Genomic DNA, 25,576 nt, shown 5'->3' with positions numbered 1-25,576 from the left:
AATTATTATTCTTACCAAAAAAGAAAATTAAAGCCGATGCAGTGGCACACACCTGTAATCCCAGTGGTTGAGGAGGCTGAGGCAGGAGGATCATGAGTTCAAAGCCAGCCTCAGCAAAAGTGAGGTGCTAAGCAACTCAGTGAGACCCTGCCTCTAATTAAAATACAAAATAGGGCTGGGGATGTGGCTCAGTTTGGAGGCTGCTGGGTTCAATCCCTAGTATACACCCCCCTCCAAAAAAAAAAAAAAGAAAGAAAAATGAATGCTTTAGAGGTAACAAAACTTTCCTGGTACAGTTTAATTTCTTTGAAAATGTGGGGCTTCATTTAGAATTCACTATAAAGAAGAGTGGACAAAGTTTCCAAGAACATTCCCACACCCTATATGATAACAGATGTTGATAACAGCAAAGGACATGGCATTACAGTGCAATTAAATGAAAGTTATTCTGCAGGGGGTTCAATTAGTCAAATGTGTAGCCTACTGGTTGCCCAAGGATAAAATACCTAATGCAATATTCCTAAAGTTCACTCCTGGTAGAATCTCTGTGGGGTGGCAGTAGCGGGGCGCTTTCAATTTTAGATATCAGTTTTAGATGCACATAACTCAAGAACTCATGAGAACTAAATGAAATAATTCATGTTAAATATATGCCACATACAAAGCTTACAAATACATTTTGGCTGTTATTTCCTATTGAATGATCACCTAAAGAGTTTCTGTTGCCAAAACGTTTACCATCATTATGTTGTTCTTGAAACCCAGAAACAATTTCACAATCTGCCTTTCTGCTTCTATATTTGGGTCTCGGAAAAGAATGATACTACAAGTTCATATTCTTCAAAACTTCCTGGAATCTTAACATCCTTCGACTATTTACCTTCTTTCTTATGATTTGCTTCTGCCATGAATATCAAAAGCTTCATTATTCTCCCCCAACTCCTTCACCTTATTCACTTTCTTTTTCTTTTTTTTTTTTTTGAGAGAGAGATTTTTTTTAATATTTATTTTTTAGTTTTCGGTGGACACAACATCTTTATTTGTACGTGGTGCTGAGGATCAAACCCAGGGCCACGCATATGCCAGGCGAGCACGCTATCGCTTGAGCCACATCCCCAACCCACCTTATTTACTTTCAACAGACAATTTTGCGTATATGGAGAAAATGTAAGCCATATTAAATGGAACTAAATACTAGATATTAATTAACTAAAGTATCAGTAACAAGAGAGGCAAGCTCCAATATACCAGTCTTCTTAAAATCTCTCTCCCTTTTGCTTTTGCTAATAATCCATTTGCTAAAGGAAATCATGTGACCACGCCTAAGATTCGAAGTATAGAGAAGTGGGGACTGGATCTGGAATGTTCCCTGAAGTCTCATGCTTTAAGACTTTGGTCCCCAGTGCAGCAAAGTTCAGAGGTGAGGCTTTTAGGAAGTGTTTGGATCATAAGGCCCCTAACCTCATCAGTGGGTTAATCCATTTGATGAGTTAATAATTTGAATGAACTAGGGAGGTGGTAAACTGTAGGCAGGTGAGGTATGGTTGGGGAAAGTAGGTCAATGGGGATATGCCCTTGGGGACTATACCTTGTTCCTGCCCCTTTCTTTTTGCATTTCTTCTTCCTGGATGCCATGAGCTGAGTAGCTTTACCATGCCATGCCCTTCCATCATGATGCTTGGCCTCACGTTAAGCCCAAAGTGATGGAGCCAGCTAATCAGAGACTGAAAACCTCTGAAACCATGAGCCAAAATAAAACATTTCCTCCTTTACATTGTTTATGCAAGGTATTTTGGTCACAGTAACACAGAACTGACTGACACAGGGGAGAAGTAGTAAACAAAGGTAGGTGCATATAAAGATGGGAAGACCTTGCAGTCACATGGCAATCTACCATGCTTTTCCAGTTGAAAGAATAAATTACATGTCTTTTTTAAATGTAATGAAGAACAGGCACAAGATTAAGAAATACATGAAATCTTATAATAGCATGAAATGTAGAACTCTAGGGGAACAGGAGTGCCAAAGCAACTTTCCCTCTGTAAAGCCTGGATACCTGGACATTTCACTACCTGTTCAGTAGAATAGATAAAGCCATATACTTTCTTTTTTTTTTTTTTTTTTTTTAAAGAGAGAGTGAGAGAGGAGAGAGGAGAGAGAGAGATAGAGAGAGAATTTTTAATATTTATTTTTTAGTTCTCGGCGGACACAACATCTTTGTTGGTATGTGGTGCTGAGGATCAAACCTGGGCCGCACGCATGCCAGGCGAGCGCGCTACCGCTTGAGCCACATCCCCAGCCCGCCGTATACTTTCTTAAGAGGTGAGATTGCATTAAACGTGCCTGTATTTTAACTGAACCCCAATGTGCTATATCTATAGTTAAGTGTGAACAGAAAAATTAAAAGAAAACAACTTTTTATATTTCATAAAAAGTCAACAAGGCAATTTGTTTTTATCCTGCTTCCCATTTAGGGGAATGTTGTTTTGAAATGAAGATCTGGGAGTTAGATGTATGCCAATAAAAAACTACATAAAAGGGGCATATAATGGGGTTGGGGCTCAGCGGTAGAGCACTTGCCTAGCACATGTGAGGCCCTGGGTTCAATCCTCAGCACCACATAAAAATAAATAAATAAATAAATAAAATAAAGGTATTAAAAATGTAAGCATAATATATTAAAAGGGGGGCATATAACTAGAAAAATACAACTTAAGTTGAAGTTATGACATATAAAGAGTTTAGAAATCATCATTCCCATCCTACAACAAGGAAAAAGTTGAATAAATTGATAATCAATAGGTTTTTTTGGACTTACCAGAACATTGAGGTTGTAGGGTAAACTGCCCCTCCTAAATTGAGAGAGACAGATGAAGACAGAGGAAAAAAAACCAAGGTCATCTTACCTGGAGAAGAGGCCACTGGGCTATAAACTGGTAGGAGTAATTAATGGTAGATTTGAAAAGTGGCTGAAGCTGAATGTGGACTAGTATGTAATTGGAAACCCAGGAGAATAAAAAAGAGAGAATGGTGGTCACCTCAACAAGATGGTGGACCAGGAAGCTCCAGGGGTATGTTCCCCAATGGAAACATTAAACAACTAGAAACTGCCAATGCAACTTTATGGGTGCTGTGGCAATCAGTCAAGATTTACAGTAACAAAGTAAATGCCTAGTCAAGAAAAAAAAATTAGCTGAATGTGGTAGTGTATTCCTTTAAACCCAGTAACTCAGGAGGCTGAGGCATGAGGAGGCTAGTTCAAGGCTAGCCTGGGCAACTTAGTGAGACCCTGTCTCAAAATTTTAAAAATAAAATAAGAAGGGCTGGGGATGTAGCTCAGCTGTAAAACACCCCTGGTTTCAATCCCTAGTACCAGGAAAAAAAGAAAAAAGTTGTATTCAAATTGTAGGAAATTTCATGGACTTTCCTTCACCTTTGTCCTACTTCCTCCTTGGCAATGGCATGGCCCAGTACAGTTTGAGGAAAACCTCCCTGGAGTTCAGTTCCCTTCTGCAAAGTGGAGATAACAGAGTGGAATGTATTTTTGGTGTTCTAACTTGTCTAAGGGCTGCCTGCTTGGTCTGTATGTTGCCTAATTTAGAACTCAGCTGACCAAGAGTGGTACTGCTTGGATGTCAGTCTAGGAGTACCCTAGCACAAGAAGCAACGAAAATGGTTCATGAAAAGTGCAAGGGACTACAGATCCACAGGCAGTTAGAGCAAGGGTTTACTACTGATGGAGGAATATAATAGGGCAGCTAAGGCCTCAAGAAAAAGCAAAGGTAAGTCTCTTAGGGAAATTCAGACATTTAAAATCATTATGTGTATTGGGGAATGAAAGACACAGCACATGAATATGTGCACGTGCACACACACACAAAAAGCATACTCACAAAAGGCCTGAGGAAACATGAAACTTTTCTGATGGGCTGATTAGTGAAGGTCTTCCCCTATTCTGAACCAGTTTTCAAAGATTGGAAGAGATGGCTGTTTTTTCTAATGTTTAATTTTTTACAAAATATCAGAAGACTTAAAAAGAAACAGGAAAACAATACATTCAGTGAAACAAATCTCAAAAAACAAAGAACAAGGGCTCAAAGAAACATAGGCATAAAACTTACTAGATAAAGACTTTAAAATGCTGTCTTTTAAAAAAGTTTTTTAGTTATATTTGGACACAATATCTTTATTTTGTTCATTTATTTTTATGTGGTGCTGAGGATGGAACCCAGGGCCTCACACCTAAGGGACAGGCGCTCCATCACTGAGCTATAACCCCAGCCCCTAAAATGCTGTCTTAAATATACTCAAAGAGCTAAAGAAAGGGCTATGGTTGTGGCTCAGTGATAGAGTGCTTGCCTAATATATATGAGGCACTGGGTTTGTCCTCAGCACCACATAAAAAACAAATGAAAAAAATAAAGTTATTGGATCCATCTACCAAAAAACCTGAAGAAAAATATTCACCAAGAACTAAAGAAAATCAGAATATCCAAAGAAAATGAAGAGTATCAACAAAGAGAATTTATTATGAAAGAAACAGGAAATCTGGTACTGAAAAGCCCAATAGCTGAACTGAAAAATACTCAAAGCATTTAGTAACAGACTCGGGAAGAAGACGGAATCGGAGACCTTGAAGATAGTTTGTGTGAAATTATCAATCTGATGAGCAAAAAGAAACAATAATGAAGAAATGTGAGCAGAGTTTAAGGGTCTTACCTATGGCCCAATATTAAGCAGAGACACACCCCCTGGCCACAGGCAAATGTTACAACAGTCTCAGAAGAAGAAAGGAAAAAGAAGATTTGAAGTTATAATGGCCCCAGATTTCTCAATTTTGAGGGAAGACATGAATACACAAATTTAAGAGCTGAACAAACTCCAAGTAGGATAAGTCTTAGACAGATTATAATCAAAACGTTGAAAGACAACGAGACAAAGAGAATAGTCAAAGACAAGTTGCAAAAAAATGTGATGTGTCGAATACAAGGGATTTTCAATAAGATAACCACTGGTTATCTCATCAGAAATCTTGTAAGCCAAAAGGCAGTGGGATGATATAATAAAAAACTGTCAGCCACGAATTCTATATGTGGCAAAACCATTCTTCAAAAATGAGGGAGAAATTGATACATTCACAGGTAAACAAAAGCTGAAAGACTTCATTACCACTAGACCATCCTTTCAAAGAATGTTAAAGGGAATCATCAAGTTGAAATGAAAAGATGTCAGTTAGTACCTTGAAGCCATAGGAAAATACAGTTACCTAGTAAAGGTAAATACATGGACAAATACAAATGAAACAAAAGACAGCAAAACAGTATTGTAATTTAGGTTTTGTACTTTCACTCTTTATTATTTTATATGGCTTGAAAAGGCATAAAATGATAAATCTATGTTAACAGGTACACAATATATATAAAGATGAAATTTGTGGCATCAATAATCTAAAGTGGGGTTGGGAGTGGAGCTATTCATTCATGTATCCTAGTTGATAACATGGTTTCTCACAGGGGTTCAGGTTAATGGTTCTGATACTAATATATATGTATATTGGAACTGAACAATTAAGTAAATAGATGGCTAGTTATGGAAGCCAGATTTCTCATAGTTGGAGTCGTAATTTATAAATAAGTGAGGGAATGTGGCAAAAATGATCTCCTTAATAATGGATTAGAGACAATAGCATAAATTTATGTTTAGCTTATTATAGGTGAAAATGGTTACATATGAAAATATTTAGAGGTATTTATATGTATGTACATAGTTAGTACACACAAATATATTTCTTTGCTCTGTCAGCTCAGAGAGTCTAACAGAAATGACATCTGAGAGAAATGAATATACCTAGTACTCAGATTTTGCTTTCTACTATCATTTTCCAATAAAAGGAACCAAAGATCCTTGAAGAAGTAGCTATTCTAAGGGCTGGTGCAGAAAATATACAAGATAAGCCTGGTGTACCTTTTAGAACAGGAAGTAAGCAAGCACTAAAAGGAAAATTTCCAAACAAAACCTTATATTAATGGGGGTAGGTAGAAGGGACATGGGAACCAAATGAAAAACTCACAATGGCCAAAATTTGAGGAATACAATAAATAAAATACTGTTGGATTATGGCCCAAAGTATAAAGTAAATATCCATGAGTTCATACTTGCATAAATTATTGAATAAAAACGGAAGAAGATATAAATCTGTGCAGAATTCCAAATAATTTGTATATATTCTCCATCCTCAAGGGAGGGAAGCATTAATCTTCACTTCTTTTTTAAAAATATTTTTTAGTTGTGGTTGGACACAATACCTTTATTTTATTTATTTTTACGTGGTGCTGAGGATTGAACCCAGGGCCTCGCAAGTGCTAGCCAAGTGTTCTACCGCTGAGCCATTATCCCAGCCCCAAATCTTCATTTCTTAAAAGTAGGATGCATTTTGTTTATGCTGTGACAGTATGACTGTTTATAGTGTGGAAAGAAGGGAGAAGGGTAAGTTTACAGAGAGAATATTTGATGCTGTCTTCTGAATGTTTATGTCCCCCAAATCCATATGTTGACATCCTATACCAAAGGTGGTGGTATTAGGAGGAGGCCCTTTGGGATGTGATTAGTCATGAGGGCAAAGCTGTCATGGTTATGATTAATGCCTAAATAAAGGAAACCCCTGAGAGTTTGCTAGGCCCTTTCTCCATGTGAGGACACAGCTAGAAGTCTCCAGCTATTATTCAGAAAGCAGGTTCTCATCAGATACTGAATCTACTGATGCATTGATCTTGGACTTCCTAGCCTCCAGCAGTGTGAGAATTAATTAATGTTGTTTATAAGCTACTCAGTTTATGGTATTTTGTTATAGCATCCCAAATGGAGTAAGACCCCTGACAGACACTATCTCAGCCAGAAGTAATTTCATACTGTTTTAGATAATAGAATGAAGAATTAAAAACAAACATCAGGGTTAATATCAGTAGTGATAAATTGTGTTCATTTCTGTATCCTCAATACGATGTGATAAAAATGGCACTTCATGTCATGTATAACTAATTAGAATAAATTAAAACAATTTTAAAATGGCACTTCACCTCTGTGGTCTTTTCCTCTAAACCTCATAATGCCAATCTAATCAAGAGAAGGGAAAAATCAGACAAATCCCAAAAGATGGGAAAGCTACAAAACACCTGGCTAGCACTCCTCAAAAGTGTCAAGGAGACATGACAACTATTAATGTGGTATCCTGGGACAGAAAAGGCACATTAGGTAAAAAGTAAGGACATAAGCCAGGCAAGGTACCTGTAATACCAGTGGCTCAGGAAGCTGAGGCAGGAGGATCGTGTGTTCAAAGCCAGCCTCAGTGAAGGCAAGGCATTAAGCAACTCAGTGAGACCCTGGCCCTAAATAAAATACAAAAAAAGCGCTGGGGATGTGGCTCAGTGGTTGAGTGCCCCTGAGTTCAATCCCCAGTATCAAAAAAAAAAAAGGTCATCTAAATAATCTATTAACATACTTGTATTGTGTTATATTAATGAATTTGTTCATCATTTGTAACAAATGTGCCATACTAATGTTTATAATAGGGGGAATTATATGTAGATGATATTCTCTTCTCTGTAAATCTAAACCTGTTATAAAAAATAAAATCTACTTAATAAGAAACAGAAAAAAATAGTTTGGGTTTTTTTTTTTTTTTTTTTTTGGCTTTTGACATGGAGTCTTATATTTTGCCTAGACTGGTCTCAAACTCCTGGGCATAAGTGATCTTCCTGCCTCTGTCTCTCCAGTAGCTGGGACTACAGGTAAGCACCATTATGCTCAGAGGAAAATAACTTCATGATAATTTATTTATTTATTTATTTATTAGAGAGAGTGAGAGAGGAGAGAGAGAGAGAGAGAACTTTTAATATTTATTTTTTAGTTCTCGGCGGACACAACATCTTTGTTGGTATGTGGTGCTGAGGATCGAACCCGGGCCGCACGCATGCCAGGGGAGCGTGCTACTGCTTGAGCCACATCCCCAGCCCACTTCATGATAATTTAATGAAACAGACTCTTACCACTTAAAAAATTCTTTAGTCCTCTAATGATCCATGGACTTCCAATCTTATACAAACTCTACCAGTGAATTGAAAAAGAAGGAACATGCCCAAATCATTTTATAGTGAAATAAAGACATACAGGAAAGGAAAATTACAAGTTAGTCTAATTTATAAATACAGAATGCAAATATCATAAATGATATTTTAGCTAACCTAATTCCATCAATGAATAGAAAAAAGATACCAACCATTGTTGGGGTTTTTACTCCTCGTTCCCTCCCAACCTGCAGGAGAGATAGAGAGAACACTCCCCGGCCAGGACTAGCCAAGAAAGGAGAGGGCCGACTGACCACCCTCCCTCGCTGGAGGACAATCAGACGCCTCAGGGAGACCAGACAAGGCTGGAGCTCCTTTATTGAGGAAGCACACACAGCTAATATAGTGTACAGGAGCCAACCAGGATAAAGGTCAGCAGGGTGGTGAGAGTTCACGTGTACACCCATTCTACAGGCCGTAATGGGTGACACGAGCTGTCCACGAGGGCAGAAGGGTTCTGAGCCTATCCTAGAGGTAGTCTGATTTTTTATCACAACCCACTGTAATGCCTTCTGGCTGATCACCAGGCGCCATCTTAGCCATGTGCGGGCCCCAAGACCAGGAAGTGAGCATCAGTCTGCAAGTTAGGTTTCCTTTTCTCCATCATAGGTCTCTATTTCTCTGACGTGACGTGCCCTACACACCATGATTGAGGAAGCTGGTAATAAAGCCTTTACAAGGCTGCTGCTTCCTTGTCTGATGGTGGGCCTGATGTTGCTATAGGTTGACAGGGCTGTCAGTCAAGAAGAAAATGGGCCAAAAAGTGGAAGAGAACAAGGCAAACTGAAAACGATAAAGACAAGCTGGAAGTTGCCGTCTTTCTCCCTGTTCTAACTCTGATAGTACGGGTGAACTGAAGAAAGGACTAGTTGTTTAAGTCACGGAACTGCACGTGTTTTTGGAAGAAACTCAAAGAGAAGATAATACCAGAGAAGGAGGATGTGCAGGCCTGGATGCTGCCCTATACCAATAAAGTGAGTCACCAGATCAGTAACCATGTGCATGATCAGCAACAACACAATATCCTCCAACTGCTTTCTGATGACAATGGTTGTAGCTTCATTGTCAGCTTTCTAAATCTTATGCAAATGTTTATTGATATTTACATAGAATCATATAAAGAAGGAAATTTTGGGAAACAACATCTTCTAACTTGGCTAACTTAACACTATACACAGTCACCAAAGTCTGTCCTTTGTCAAATTGGCATCCCCAAACACCTCTTCTAGTCATATTTAATTTCAAGTAAGACAGTCATAAAATAATGCTTCCACTTAAGATGATCAATGATTACTTGGTCTTAACTGAAAAGATATGGATTGCCTAGTGGGAAAAGTAAAATTAAAATTCCAGCTATGATCACATGACCCAGTTGTAGAAACAAGGACTATAATGTTTTTTCGATATTTTATTCTACATCCAATTTTACTCCAAATGGAAGGCATTATTTTTTTTAAATGGTTTATAAGACAATGAAAAGATTTGAGGTGATTATAGAAATACCAACTCAACCATTTTATGTAGTAATTTTTTTTAATTTAAAAAATTCCCAGGGCTGGGGTTGCGGCTCAGTGGCAGAGTGCTTTCCTAGCACGTGGAGGCATCGGTTCAAGCTTCAGCACTACATAACAAATAAAATAAAGGCATTCTGTCCATATACAACTATAAAAATTAAAAAAAAAAAATCCCAGAGCATAGTCCCAATACAAACCTCCTTCATTAGTTAGAATTATTTATTCAAACTTAACTGGTGAAAGGTTTAATGTTTAATTTTAAAAACCTAATAAATTTTTAGCATTTTATGAAATAATATTTAGTATTTAATAAGAATCAATGTGTATTACTTAATTTCTTAACACATTCTGAGCATTCTATAATTCATTAACTTAATTTTTTTATTCTATTCCCATGATTTTCCATATCACTGATTCTTTCAGTGTACGCAGCAGAATGACAATTGGAAGTAACTGTGATTTGATATTTCTAAGAGATCAACTAGTGAAAACAGATCAACATCTCACAACATCCATCCATTTCCTCCTTTTTACACACATGTACACATACAAAGAAGAGTTGCGAGAAATAGTGCAGTAAAGTTAAAATTTATTTAAGGACTATTAGAAATTAAGGAATGTTAAATCTATTGCTTTTGTCCTGGCCTCTCTTGTCATTTGCCTTCTGATTTCAATTTCCAGATGTGGGGAGCCATTCTGACACGTGATTGGGTGACTCCCGTTAAGGGCCTGAGGTGCTCTGGCTGTGTCGGAGCTTTCCCGACCCTTTCCTGATGAGAGAGCCCATCCGTGTGGGGGTGTGCGTGACCACTGACCCTGGAGACCCAATCACTGACCCTGACCTTGGAGTGCAGCCCCCCCTCAACCTTCATTGGATGGAATTCTCCCCTAAATCTCTTGTCCCCCAAATAAAAGGCTGCTCCCAGGCGTGTTCGCTCTCTCTCTCTCCTGCTAGCCCAGAGTAATCCTCGCTGCCCTGCTGGGCAGCTGGAGGCGGGAACCAGGGAGGCGAGCCGTCTGGGACCTAGCAATGTAAAATAAGGTACTGGTTTGTGTGTTTTATTTTGATCTCTTCTAACTAACTTAATGCCTAGAACCTCATTAATGAAACCACTGCGCAGGCCGCGTGGTAGATCCAGAGGTATTATCCTCATATCAAAAAAAAAAAAAAAGAGAAAATTGTGATCTGACTTTAAAAAAGCATCTGATGAAATTATAATTCTTTTGATTTTGTGGGAAAGTGTAAAATACATATAAACAACACTCAATTTTAACAATATATCTATGTTCTGCATATTTCATTTACCAGCAATCAGTAACTAACACAAATGAAATTTTGGAATGGTTTCCACTTGTACTATTTCTAGAAGTTTTTTTTTTTCTTCCCTCTCCACCCCCGTTTTTATTGTGGTACTGGAGTTTGAATTCTTTGATTGATTATCCCTTACCCTAATCTAATTTTTGTCAAAAGTTCTTACATGAACATTGTGTAGTTAATTTCATTTACTATCCATTCTACATCCATATTAATACTATTAACAACTCTTTTTCTGAAGTTTCAAGGATATGCCTATTAATTTATTGTTGTGGATATAATTAAATAGTGAAAATTTTATCTATCAAAATCCAGGGAGGATATTCCCCATGGAAAAAGAGTTGGAACGTGTTGGGCTACAACTGGACCACAAATCTTAAGGGTCCCTGTTTGTAGGGAGAGTCAAGTTCTGAGCTAAGGAGGCTTTGGAGTAACAGAGTGTGATGAAGACAGCACTGAAGAGATTCATAAAAGACGAATCAGGCATTTGGTGAAATTTAGTGTGTCACTCTTCAAATTTCTTGAAAATAATTGGATTTTTAAATTTTTTTTAGTTGATAAACCTTTGTTTATTTATACACAGCACTGAGGATCAAACCCAGTGCCTCACGCATGCTAGGTAAGTGTGCTACTGTTGAGCCCCAGCCACAGCCCCAGCCCCATGATTGGATTTTATCTACTAGACCAGAGCAGGAAGCAGAATCTAAAAGTTCCATGGATTTTAGGAGTAGAGGCTTAAGATCAAGAGTCTTAAGAATGGGGATAGGAAATCAGGAATACTCAGAAAGTGTGAATCATTGTGAAATTAGGGATGAAGGTGTGAAGAGTTAAAACTAACTTCATTACCAGGGAGCAGCTATTGCCATTATTATTATTATTATATCGACATATTCTGTGAAATGTGTAGTTAGGCAATTTTGTTGTGTGAACAATATAGAGTGTGACTACACAAACTATGACAACTATATCAGAAATATAATTTCTGCTTACAGCTGAGACCACTGTTGTGGATGTGGCTGAAGACCAAAACATTGTTATTTTGTCATGTGTCTGTACTTAACTTTTGTGATGTTCTACAAGTCATCATTACCACTTTGCCACCTGGTTCTATTAGGATCCACCAGTAGAGGGTGCTAGAGGGAGAGTACACTTCCCTCAGATGCACTTCAATCTGGCGGTAGTTATTCCTGAGAGTCAGTTGAGAATCCAGTTTGCAGTTTTTCTTGTATGCAGATCCAGGCATTGCTTTCCCTCAGAGACATCAGCACCAACCAGGTGGTGCCCACTCTCAAGAGAAAAGAGACTTGGTCCTATGGAGCCCCCTATCTTAGGTCAAAAATACAGCATCGCCTCTTTTATAGGTTGAGTTTCAGCTCAGTGAAGCCCCTTCTTCAAGATGTTTGCTGTAACTGTGGCGAAGAAAGGTACACTTGTGCAATAAAACCCAAATAACACAGTATAGTGACAATGATAGAGATTCCAAGAAAGTTTATTTGAGATACCAGGGAATTAGAGAGGTTTTGATGATGGGGAGAGTTCCTGTTGACCCACACTGTGGTGGGAGAGATGGTTTAGAGGTAACATTTTGGTTCTGTCTGTATGTACACCCTATGTCTAAATCAAGCGTATCAAAGAAGCAGTATTCCCCAAAGAGGCTTTAGAATAAGTCACTGGTAAATTATAGATTTTGGGTCAATCCCACAAGCAACCCTATGGCCAGAGAAGTACAAATGGTTTTTGCATTTTTAAGTGGTTGAAAAGTCAAAAGGTTATTTTGTCACACATAAAAATGACAATATTCAAACTTCAGTATGCATAAATAAAGTTTTTACTTGTTCAGAGCCACACTCAATTGTTTAAATATTGTGTAGGGTCACTTTTGTGCTATAGAAGTAGAGTTGAACAGTGTGGTAGGGGCTGTATAGCCCACAAAGTTGAAAATATTTACTGTCTGGACTTTACAGAAAGTTTGCAGACCCTTCCTTAGCAGAAGGACAGAAGTATAGAATGGTTAAGAAGAGGGTAGATTGGGATTAATCATTGATCCGTCTTTGGCATCTTGAGTTAAGATGATAAAATTAGATAATGAACTTTTGGGTCATCTTATCAGAACTTCTGAATGTATAAAGGTTTGTCAGAATACTAGGTGTTTTCCTCCTCTCAAAGAGATGGTGTAAATGTATTGAATTTTTAGGGAGCTTCTCCTAGTGAGAAAGTAGTTTGGAGGTAAGACTACATTTTTCAGTGTGCTGTTTGTGGGGTCACCCTGGGGCACACAGGCTTTCAGTAGAACATTAGCAGGTTGGTCCTGAGAGAGGAGGGAGGTAATGACAAAATCAGCAGGATGGTGATGGAATGTTGTGTGGTGTGAGATCCTGGGGGAAAACTATTCCCCGTCTCTAACTTTCCCTAGAGGAGAGGAAACGTTCCAAAAGAATAGTGAACACTTCTGGTGTCTTTCCCTAATCATTTCCACTGGGACCACTTTACCAGTGGGTGGGAATTCCTTGCTTTCAAAACAAGATTCAGGCTCAACTCTAGCTTTTTTTCCCCTCTTGCCTCACCTGTCTCCTGAATCCATAAAAAAGGCAATGGGCTTTTTTCTGCTTCCTACTACATTCTTGGATCAAGACATTTTCAGTCTGCTTTTCAAAATGGCTCAGACTCCATTTATTTTTTATTTTTTTATTTGTTCTTTTTAGATATACATGACAGTGGAGTGTATTTTGATATATTACAACATACATTGAGTATAACTTATTCTAATTAGGATCCCATTCTTGTGGTTGTATATGTTGTGGAGTTTCTTTGGTCATGTCAGACCCCATTTATAAGACAGCCTTTAGTCTGACTAGGTATGTAAAGTCAGATTTGCAGATATAACTTTCTCCAAAGGTAGGTCCCAAGGTATTTGTAAGGCAGAAAGGGTGTGCAAGATCAGAAACCATGGAACAAGAATGGGTTACCCAAAGAAGGTTTATTGGAGGGCGCTCCAAGGCGAGGTTCACTGGTCCATGAAAGGGTGAGGGGCTGGTTGGTCAGGGCTGATGTGAGTTGATGGGGCGTCTGCTTCAGCTGGTGGGAACCAGTGGTAGTTGGGTGTTGAGAGCCACAGCCAAGGGACCCCAGCAAACTTCCAGCTGATTGGCTCCTCTGCGGTGATGCTCACTGGGCTGTTTCCCGGCCCTTTCAGACCACGGAACTGCTCATTGGGGGACTCTTTTGGTTCTGCCCACATGACCCAGCCAATCGGCCTCAAAAGCAGGAGGAGTGGGGGGTTGAGAGGCTTGCAGGAAGCCGGTGGTGACAGTTGGGCTCTGAGGGAATTCCTGAAGAGCTCATGTGGTGAGGCAGCATGTGTTCTAAAAATAAAGTTTGTTTCTGCTTGACAAGTGGCTAGTGAATTGTGCCCAGCCAGACTGCGGCAGTTGGGGTCCCTTGCCTGGTCAGCTTCTGATTGGCCATTTCCAGTCTCCTCAGCCAGGTGGAAAGTCCTCGCCCACAGCCACCATGAAAGGGGAGGGGGAAGGGAAGCCTGCTGACTTAACAGTATATATTTATAGGGAGGTTGGTCCTAGTCTTCTTCTTGGTCTAGTTTTAGTAGTGATTGATGCACTTTGTGGGATATTAAACACTTATCCTGACTTGATAATAAAGATGGTACATGAATGAGATACTCATTTGGTTTCTTACATTTGTTCTCAGTTGGTTAGAAGTTGAAGAGGATAGGAGATTGGCATCTCATGGTCCTCAACACTGTGACCCTTAAGTATTCAGAAAAACTGTAAACATTGTGATATGTTTGGTGTTTGGGTTTCCTTAAGAAGATGATAAGGGATAGATTTTGAGCCACGTGACCATGAGGGGAAGAACAGAAATGCATGCGATCAACACAGGAGGCAACAACCTGGTCTCCTATCTAGGTGTCTAGTATATTCATGTTCAATAACCAGGAATTTTTCACTTCCATCACAGCCTATGAGCCCCAGTGACTTCAGGGCCTTAGAGGTGGAAAGTAGGTATTTTCTAACTCCATTGAAATTGCAGGGCTATTCTATCTTAGCTTAGTTAATAACTTCACATTACAAGACATCATCTTTTCCTTTTCCTTACTGCAAACAGACCTTGGTATATAGTTCTGAAACTGATTTGGATTCATGTTCCTTAAATGACTTTTATGTTTCTAAATGTCTTATTTATTTATTTATTTTGCAAATACTTCCATGCTTGCTTTGTCTTTGCCTTACTTCTCATTTCTAGTGAGAAGAAAAAAAAAACAGTCTTTTCTTTTATTAATCAATCCCACCTTGAGTTACTTGCAATATATATATATATATATATATATATATATATATGAGCAACAATTCTCAACTTGTGAAAACATACTGAGAATTATTTTTGTGTATATTAGAATTTAAAATAAGTGATAAAAATACAACTAAAATAAGGAATTAAGTTTCTGCAAAAATTATATCTACCTTAAGCCCTATTGTCAGAATTCAATGAGACAAAGTGAGGAATCTACACATTACACACTTACATATTACACAAATATTACATATTTCTTTATAGGCACAGAATATTGGGACTGGCAATACCAGTGGAGATCAGATATAAAACCTAATTTATCTTTTGTGCAGAATGATATCTAGATTGTCTAATTAGTTCTCAAGGTTTTCTGACTCTTTCTGCCATTCACAGATTCAAAACATCTTGTGGAAATATGGACATTTAAAAAATCTGGATATTTGTTGATCCTCTTCGAATTTTTGGAAGAATGCTTTCACTTTCAATTTGCTTGTTAATTCCCATGCAGCCAAAACCTTTGTTCTTTTCATAAAGAAGCTAAAAGGTAACTAAAAACACCTACAACAAAAAAGTGTAGAGTTGAAAAATTGCCTTTGAGCATCATACGTCAGAGAGTGCCTAGAATCCTTTGAGTAAATCATTACTAAGGTTCTCTCCTCAGAGGTTGCATGATTTTGATAATGATGACTCAGGAGCCTCCAATCACTAATTCATCCATGATTAAATGTTGCTTGTGAAAAATGTTGGTGATTTTTTTCCCCCTTTGCTCTGCTCAATTGAATACTAACAGTATATTCCAGGAAAGTTATGTTCTGCTTAGGTGGCAACATTAGGAAAGGCGAAGAAGGATTTCCCTATGCCATGTTCAAAATGAATCTGATGGATCCTTACGGTTTGTTTATTTAACTGTTTTGCTAGTCCCATTATGCCAGGGATCATATATCACCTTATCATCAAAACAGATTCTAAAACAAGAAACCAAAGTAAAACCACACACTAGCTCAAAAATTTACATCCTTCAGAAAGCCTCCAATGAGTTGTCATGATTTAACTAATATTTCTGATCATTCAAATGAAATCTCAGAACACTAAATTCCATAAAAACATTTTAAATAATTTTTGTTATTTATCTTTTAATATCTTTTGAGTTTGCCTGTTAGTTACTTAAGATCTTGGCCTATAGCAGGCAGACCTGGATTTGAGTCTTGGCTGTGTTACTTTCCAACTGCATGATCTTGGGTTCATCTGTTTCATTTAAGGGATAAAATGGTACCCATCTCTTGGGATTTTTATGAAGGTTGAGATAAAAATATGGAAAGCACATAGCACAGTGTCTTGTACGTAGTAGCTGCTTTTCAAATGTTTGCAGTAATTATTATCTGCCTATTTTACTTTTCCATTGGGGCAGGAAGGTGTATTGGGAAGAGTGGGGGGTGAATGATTCTGGAGTGAGTCAGTTCTGGGGTTCAGTTCTGAATTAGCCAATTACTCTGTGTGGCTTCTTAAGAATTTCAATTAACTCATTGAGCCACTACTTCTTTATTTCTAAAATGAATATACAGTAATTATATGCAGATCACCGGGTTGGTGGAAGCAAAGTGCCTATTATGCTCCCTTCCTATCAACTGATTATCAACAAGTTCACATTTATGAAGTCTATTCCAAGGACAATGGGCAGCAAAGGTGTCACAAGAAGTTTCAAAAGAAAATAAACGCGTTCTCCACCACTGGCAGGGAGAGCAACTAATGAAATCAAGCCAACCACGCACAGTGAATTGCTGATGATACATGCTAATTAAAGTGGCTCTCTCATCCATGCCCATTTATATTTTTCCCACTGTGGATGTGGAGGAATTTTCAATGAGAGCCTCTTTTCTGGTATTTTTACAAGTCAGCAGATCTCCAAAGCCCAACTAAAATATAAGCTGATGAACGACCCCAGAAAAACTGGAACAGTCACAACTGCTCAGTGGCCAGTGCCACAGAAACTAGGATAAAACAACCTCTTCCTTCTAAACAAGGGCAGATATCTGGGACTCCCTGGGAGAAGTGAGGCGGGAGGGCGAAATGCGGGTCAGAAGCGGTTGCTGAAGGGCCCCTTCCCAGCACCAAAGCGGCCTGACTATCACCGTCTTGGTCCGGGGCCATGGGGCCAAGGAGGCATCGCGGCCACCAAGAGGACGCCAGTCTTCACAGAGTTAAACCTCTCCCAAGGAGACTGGAGGAGGAGGCTCCCCGCCCACCAAGGGGGAGCGAGCCTCCCGCCGGCGCCCCGCCCCCGCCCCCGCCCCCTCGGGCCGCGCCGCGGGCCGCACCTGCCCGCGCGCACACGCCCCTCGCGCGCAGGCCTGGGAGGCACCGCCGCCGCCCTCGGCACGCGCCCGCCGCGGCTCGCCCGCACCGCCCTGCCTCGGCGCGGGCCAGGGCCGCGCGAGCCGCCGCCGCCGCGCTCCGCTCCTCCCCGCTGCGGGCCGCGGACGCCGCCGCCGCGTAACGGCCGAGGCGGCCGGCGCGGAAGCTGAGGAGAACCCGGGCCGGCGCGAGGGCTCGCGGGCCGCCGTGGTCATTCGCTGTGCTCCGCTTCCAGCGAGGACAGTCTCCTCCTGCTGCTCCGACCGCCTCAGTCCTCATCTTCCTCCTCAGTCCTACCACCCCCTCCAGCTCCTCAAAAGCACCCCCGACCCCCTAGCCCTTCACGCCCCACCCGCGGGAACCAGGCCTTGGAAATTCGGGGGAGTGGCTGTAGGGGCGCGTCGCGGCTCCCAGCTCCGCCTGCCCCTCTTCCAGGACACGGTCTGGTCCCCATTGTAAAAGCTGCGCCCCGAAGAGGAGAGCGTTGTGTCCTCGGCGTGGGCTGCAGGGATATCTCCGGGCTGAAGCGCTTGCATTATTTTAGGGTGGGGCGGGAGAGGATTTCGGGGAGTGGGGGTGGGCGGGGAGGAGGACCCGAGGAGGGAAAGGACTCTGGGTGAGGGACTATGGGGAAGGACCAGGAGCTGCTGGAAGCTGCTCGCACTGGAAATGTGGCTCTGGTGGAGAAACTCCTGTCTGGCAGGAAAGGAGGGATCCTGGGCGGTGGATCCGGACCCCTGCCCCTGTCTAATCTGCTAAGGTAAGGATGGGCACCAGCTCTGGGGATGGCACCCCTCGTTATGCATTGTGATGGATACATCCTCCTCCTCACGGTTTTTGCACCTGGTGGCTGCCAGCGTTTCATTCTTAAATTAGGTAGGAAAACAGACTGTGTGTATGGAGAGGAGGCATGAGACTCCCAGATTGATGCCTTAGATTCTTTGAGTAATTTTAAAATAGCCTTCCATCAATGCGTCAGCCAGCTACTTTTTTTCTGAGCTGTGTTGCAGAACTTGTGTATGTACCAGTGTGGTTTGAAGAAAATCGGATTTCCATCACTGTTTTTTTTTTTTTAAATATATTTGCAGCTTCAAGCTAGCCCCCCTCTTTTTTTTTTTTTTGGTTTATTTAAATGAAACTGACAGAGAAGCTATTGCGTGCATGCAATTATCCTGCCAAAGCCACAGCCTGGGGTTGCTGCTACCTTCTCTTGCAGAAGGCATTTGCTGTGCTCCGGGGTTGTGACCCCCACAAAATGAAGAAAGTGAACCTGAGGAGATGTCATCAACTCTGGGAGTGTGTAAAACTTGATGAGGCAGATTATGCAGCCCCAGCAATACTTTTAATCACCTCCACATAAACTTGATTATTATCTCGGGATGCAAGATGCTTGGTCTGGATTGGGATAGTATGTGTAGAATATACTAGAGGCCTTTTAATGTGAAGGTGTTGTAGGTGAGACGAATCTTGCTTGGAGAATCTTTTTAAGACGACATTTAAAAAAATGTCAAGGTCTTTATTCAGCAGGCAGTACCTTAGAGATAGCAGAGTTGATTTGCATATTTGAGAAACTATTAAAAGTTGAATTGATGGACAAATGAACTCAGCTGGGAGGGAGGACTCTTGAATAGCATTTACTCCATAAAATTCAAGGAAAGTTATTTTATTTCTCAAATCATGGCTGTTCAGTTTGTCCTGAGTATTTTTTGAGACATCAGTTATCATATCCTCACCTCACAACATCTCTTAAGCAATCCAACTATACTTGTAAAATTTTTAAAAATCCCAAGTGATTTTCTTGGTTTTTAAAAACTTCCTTTTTACTCTTGGCAGGGCTTCATACAAACTTTTGAGTGATGACATTGTGTTCTTTGCATGGGTTCTCGAAGGTTGTAGTGGTCAGTGCAATTAATTACGATACTGCTAATAGTGAAAATGAAAAGTTCATATTACAGTGAATTAAATTTAGTTGGAAAATAGTTTGATGAGAGTTTTAAAAGCCCCGTATGTTATCATACGTACTCATTGACAATGATATTTTATTGGAATGATAGTTACCTCAGAATAATGAATATACCATATATTTTTCAATAAGTCTTAGAAATGATGACTTGTGTGTAAGCTCTTTTTAAATAATTTTTTGCTTTCAAAAACAAGTAGCCCATGTATGCATATTTCAGACTACAGTTCTCATAACTGCCTTTAGTCACTGGTAATTTATTGAAAAAGTTTATCTAGTTACAATTTTAAGTTATAAGTGATGTAAATCTCAGGGGTTACATTAGTTATAAAAATCATTATGGCTAGACTTTAATGCTGAAAGAAGTTTCTCAAAACAGTTTGTTTGAAAACAACTAAAGAATTCTTTGAGAACAGTGAGAACTTCGGTTAATTTCATCCAGGCAAATGGTATTTTAAAAAAGACTGTGACAGAATTCAAAGGCAGACATCTTTCAAATGCTCCTTTCCCAGTTGGGTCATTTTTTAAAAAAGAATAGATGTCAAAATTTAGGAGTAAAATACCAACTGTTAAATGATGGTAAACAGCAAATAAAGTGCCAAAATTGTGAATAACAGTATACATCTCAAATAGTAGGTTTTCTCTTTTGCTAGTTTTGTCAGAGGTAGAGCAGTAGCTTTATAACAGGAATGCACATGGAAAACAAACTAAAAGAAAAGTTCATTAAGTAATTTGAATGAAGTTGTAAAATTCGAAACTAATAACATTTAAATTTGCATTTATCTGTTTCACCCTGAGTAAACAACTAAAATAGCATCTTCAAAGAAAATCAGAATTGAAATTGTAATTCTTTGGGTGATCCTTTGAATAAAATAAAATTTCTCACAAGACACTTTTTACTTAGCTATCACTTTATTTTACGATGATTGTCATTAGAAATATATAGGATATTGGACTGGGGTTGTGGTGAAGTGCTTGCTTAGCACGCAGTAGGCACTAGCAGCACCACATAAAAATAAAATATTAAAAAAAGATATCTATAGAATAATGGAAAATGTGACTCCCCCCTCCTCAGCTAGCCTAATGACACTTAGAAATATTTTAATATTTTGAAATGAATTGTGGAATAGGTTTGGCACTTTTTTCTACCTGCTTTATTACTTGTGTAGTAGTAGTGTCAGACCCTATGCTAAATACTTCCATGTATCATCTTATTCATTTCTTATGTCAACCATAAGAAATTGATTCTAATTTTGTAGATGGAGGACTAAAGAGATAGGAAGATTAATAACTTGCCCAAGATCATTTAATTAGTAATGCCAAGGATTTGAAATTTAGTGATTCATATTTGCTTTACCAGATATATTTAGTTGCTGATAGATCTCTATTTTTTTAATACATGGTGCTGAGAATCGAACCCAGTGCCTCACACATACTAGGCATGTGCGGCTACCACTGAGCCCCAGCCCCAGCCCCTTTAACAGATCTTAAATCTTATTCAGGATTTATTTTTATTCACAAAAATTTAAGGTAGATGGACAATTTAGATAGTCCAGTCTGAACATTTTTTTTGCTACTAATAGTTAAATTTAAAAATCATCAATTCTTTTCTAATTAAGAAAATATTGACTGCCCTATGAGGGTTTACCAGCTAAGAACTTTGCTGAAGATGCTTTCAATTACTTATTATGTACTAACCGAGCCGTAACTGTATGATGGATAATCAGGTATGCTTGGGTGACCCCGTCATTTTCAGCAAAAGTAACAATGCTTTTAAGTAAACATAAAAACCTCTCTAATCCTCACTATCCTTTTCTACAGAGGAGATAATAATAGTACCTGTCACATAGGGTTATTGTAAGGATTAAATGTGGTATAAAGTAATAAATGAAAAATGTTAAGCACATAGGTGTTCATCATTAGTGTTATTCTCATGTATCTTTAAAGCACATGAGACTATTTTTTTCCTCTACTTTTTATTTTTTATTGGTGCATTATAGTTGTATATAATGGTGGCGTTTATTGTTTGATTCTATTTCCTAAAGCCTGAATTACTAAAGATTTGCTTTATATTAGACTGGAAGTAAATTTCCAAGTCAATTTTTCATTGGAATCATAGAATCTTCAAATAGAAATGGCCCTTTAATCCAACTTCTCACTCAGTGCAGAAATTTCCTGTATAACATCACTTTCTGATTAGTTATTCTAACCCTGTTTTTTTTTTTTTTTTTTTTAAAGAGAGAGTGAAGGGGGGGGGGAGAGAGAGAGAGAGAGAGAGAGAGAGAGAGAGAGAGAGAGAGAATTTTTTAATATTTATTTATTTTTAGTTGTCGGCGGACACAACATCTTTGTTGGTATGTGGTGCTGAGGATCGAATCCGGGCCGCACGCATGCCAGGCGAGCGCGCTACCGCTTGAGCCACATCCCCAGCCCCTCTAACCCTGTTAAATCTCCCAGTTGTTGGCAGCTGGAAGCTGCCGGCTGATGCCCAGTGACTAGATCTATTCCATTTCTTTCCCATAGCTCTTATTATTTAAAAAATTCATTTACTTTCCTGTAGCTTCCAGTAGTCGGCACCTGTATTGGGTCAATATGAAGTAGTCTAATTCATTTGTCAGGACAGTTCTTTGGGTGCATGTATTTAGTTAATTTGTGGAAGAATTCTCATTTTCCTTGCATGTTATGTGACAATATATCCTAGGTGTTAAGACCTTAAGTATTCATTTTTTCCACTACTCTTGGCCTTCTTTGCATATTCTTTTTTTTTAAAAAAATTTTTTAGTTGTTAATAGACCTTTATTATTTATTTATTTATACGTGGTGCTGAGAATCGAATTCAGTGCCTTACATGTGCTAAGCAAGTGCTGTACCACTGAGCTACAACCCCAGCTCCTTCTTTGCATATTCTTAAATTTGGGAATTACCTTCTTAAAATATAGTGGCAGGAAATGAACAATATTCCCTGGATGCCATTTGACCAGTATAGAAAAGGGTGGGGCTGGACGTACTGTTGAATTTAAAAAAAAGAAAAAAGGATTAAGAGCATTCATAGTATAATATTATTTTTTTAAAAAATATATTTTTAGTTGTAATTGGATACAATAACTTTATTTTATTTATTTATATGTGGTGCTGAGGATCGAACCCAGGGTGTTGCATGTGCTGGGCAAGCCCCCACCACTGAGCCACAACCCCAGCCTAGTATGATCCTATTTTTATAAGAAAAAAATGTATGTGAACATTTATGATGTGTGTAAAGTAGTCTGGGATGATAAAACACCAGAATGGAGCTAATATTCATCTTTGGTGGGATTGTGGGTAATCTTTAATTTCTTTTTCTTATCTGCATTTCAGATGTTCTACAATGAATATGTATTATGCAGTTAAAATGGCAGCTACTATAACATGATACAATGAAATTATTACCTCCTTATTGATTTAAGACCTACCTACAAGTCAAGATTTTCTAAGCCATGAAATGGTGTGGGTTTACACTGATCATGTAGTCAATTAAAACTTCCAGGTATTTTTTTTCCCCCTCAATGACCTGTGAAGACATATTCTCCCTCCTGGTGTTTGTAAAAGTATTGGTTGAACTTAATTTTTTTTTTTTTTTTGAGAGAGAGAGAGAGAGAGAGAGAGAGAGAGAGAGAGAGAGAATTTTTAATATTTATTTTTTTTTTAGTTCTCGGCGGACACAACATCTTTGTTGGTATGTGGTGCTGAGGATTGAACCCGGGTCGCACGCATGCCAGGCGAGCACGCTACCGCTTGAGCCACATCCCCTGCCCTTGAACTTAAATTATTCGTATTACATTTCATCTTATTTGTTTTAGCCTGTTTTGTAATATATCTAAATCTTTAAACTAATAAGTCTATCAGCATATTAACTTGTTTCCTCTGCCTCATCTGTAGATTTAATGTTTTCTATAAGTGGTATACAACACACCATAATATATCCCCAATGAATCTCTCTTCATCTTAGTTTAAATTTAAAAGTATCAATCTTTATGCATAGTATTTCTCCCTACATTTGTGCCACTTAATAGAACTGTCAGCTACTTCTCTGCATTATACTTGTGAGAATATAGTGAGGTAGTTTGTTCATTGCCTTTCTTAAATTCATGCCATGTTCTGTTTATGGCAATACTTTGATCTATTGCTTTAATAGTATAAGTTCCACCAAAATCAGGATGTTTATTATAACTTGTTTCTGGTAGTGAGCCATTGATAATTCCTAGCTTTTATGAATATTCTTTTTAGCTTCTTGCATCTAATTCTTCTGGGTCTAGATCTTTAACACACATTTAAAGCAGCTAAGTGTCTCTTATGATCTCTCTGTTTGGAGCTTTAATAATCTCCTTATTTGTTTATCCTTTGTAGTTTGAAAATAATTCTCAATAGGGAAGACAAAAGCCAAATAAAAGTTGGGAAGAATCAGATTGTTGACACTGTTAGATATAAGAGAATATTCTTCTGTGGTCTAAAACCATCCACAGTTTATATTGTTGGAGCTTAAGGTTATGTTATGAACTATCATACATCCCTGTTTTTCAAACTTAGTTGAAATAGACTTTAGCATTTTTCCTGGGAAAGTATTTATTTCTCTTTTGTGTTTGTTTTCAGTTATATCCCTTACCACTATGATGCTTAAAGAAATATGAGCTCATCAGAACTCATCTGGGTACTTACTTAGATTGAGTTGCCTCCCTGTTTTTCATCCTCTAGATTATACACAAAATTTCATTTTGTTTAACTTGTATCTTTTATGAGACAGCTGCAAAATTATTATTTCCCCTCCTCCTTCTCCCCCCCCACCCCCCCCCGCAGTTTGCCACTGAATTACATTGCCAGTCCTTTTTATTTTAAGACAGGGTCTCACTAAATTGCTGAGGCTGTCCTTGAACTTGTGATCCTCCTGCTTCCATCTTCCCAGTCACTATCTTATAGGTGTGTGGCACTGCTCTTTGTCATAGCTACCTTTTAGTCTAAGCAAAAAATAATTCTCATTTAAATAGTACATTTTTTAACTGACTGTAGTATTAAGAATTATTTGTATTTTAATAAAGCAATAAAGGTTTGTTAATACCTTATAGTTACTTGCTTTTTTAATGCTCCAGAGTTGAATAATACATAATGTATATTTAGTAAATTCTTGTTCAACATAAATGATCCAGTTCTTAAGATACACGAGTGAAAAAGTTAGATCAATAAGAAGAATGTGTGTGTGGGGGGGATCCTCTCGTCACCAAAGGCAGATAGACCAGAGAGCTTATACATGTTTCAGATTTAGGATTCCACTCGTGAAGTTTTTGGTGCTGGGTACAAGGAGCTAAGAAGCAACCAGGAAGCATAGTAATGTTCATAATTTGGCCAGTTGTGGTTATTGGTACTCTAACATAAGAAATTTACTTTTAGGGAAGCTGCATTGGTTAAACAGAATAAGTCACAAATAGAGCAGTCAAGCCTCATGAAAATGTTATGTCTATAAAAATAGTCAAGTTGCAAGTGGGTTATCTATTTTAGATAGTAATGATGTTTGAGGCGGCGATTGCACTATTATGTTCAGGGAGCTGTGTCTGCCAGAGTGAACAGTGCCAGCTGCATCATGGGAAATAAGGAGCCATGAGAGGGAATTCTGGTGTTGACCTCTTTCTCTACTAAGCAGGATTTTCAAACTCCCTCTTCAAAACCCTGAGAGCGATGGATGTCGCAGTGAATTAGGACAGCTAGGCAGTGGACTAGTACTCATCCTGTTCATCTTTATATTGCACAGTTGTTAATGTGTGTGTCTCAGTGATTTCTTATCATGGATGGAATGGTGGAGCAAGTCCTCTCTGACATTAAGGCAGAAGTGTACGATATTCGGCAGTGTTGTTGTTGCCTTTAGCAAATTGTTTACCTCACAGGTGACAGTAAACAATTTGATTACTTCCATTGTATACTGAATAATTTATTATGTATTTGAGGTAATTTTGGAAAACTTTCTCCAAAAACCTATTAT

The 25,576-nt window shown here is 38.7% G+C and overlaps 1 protein-coding gene across 9 annotated transcripts in view; it reads left to right on the top strand.

The window, feature by feature from the left end:
- Positions 1-17,794: 17,794 nt before the first annotated feature.
- Positions 17,795-25,576, top strand: part of ANKS1B (ankyrin repeat and sterile alpha motif domain containing 1B) — a gene marked incomplete at its 5' end in the record, with an annotated part of 1,127,620 nt that continues 1,119,838 nt past the window's right edge. For all 9 annotated transcript variants that reach the window (XM_081311098.1, XM_081311097.1, XM_081311094.1 and 6 more), the window contains one exon: positions 17,795-18,372. In XM_081311098.1, coding sequence (XP_081167224.1) covers positions 18,239-18,372 — 134 coding nt within the window. The remainder of the gene's footprint in view (positions 18,373-25,576) is intronic.

Source organism: Spermophilus citellus, assembly GCF_964194105.1.
Source record: "Spermophilus citellus genome assembly, chromosome: 10".
Lineage (NCBI taxonomy): Eukaryota > Metazoa > Chordata > Mammalia > Rodentia > Sciuridae > Spermophilus > Spermophilus citellus.
The sequence above is the reverse complement of the archived record's forward strand: the minus strand, read 5'-3'. Positions and strand labels throughout refer to the sequence as shown.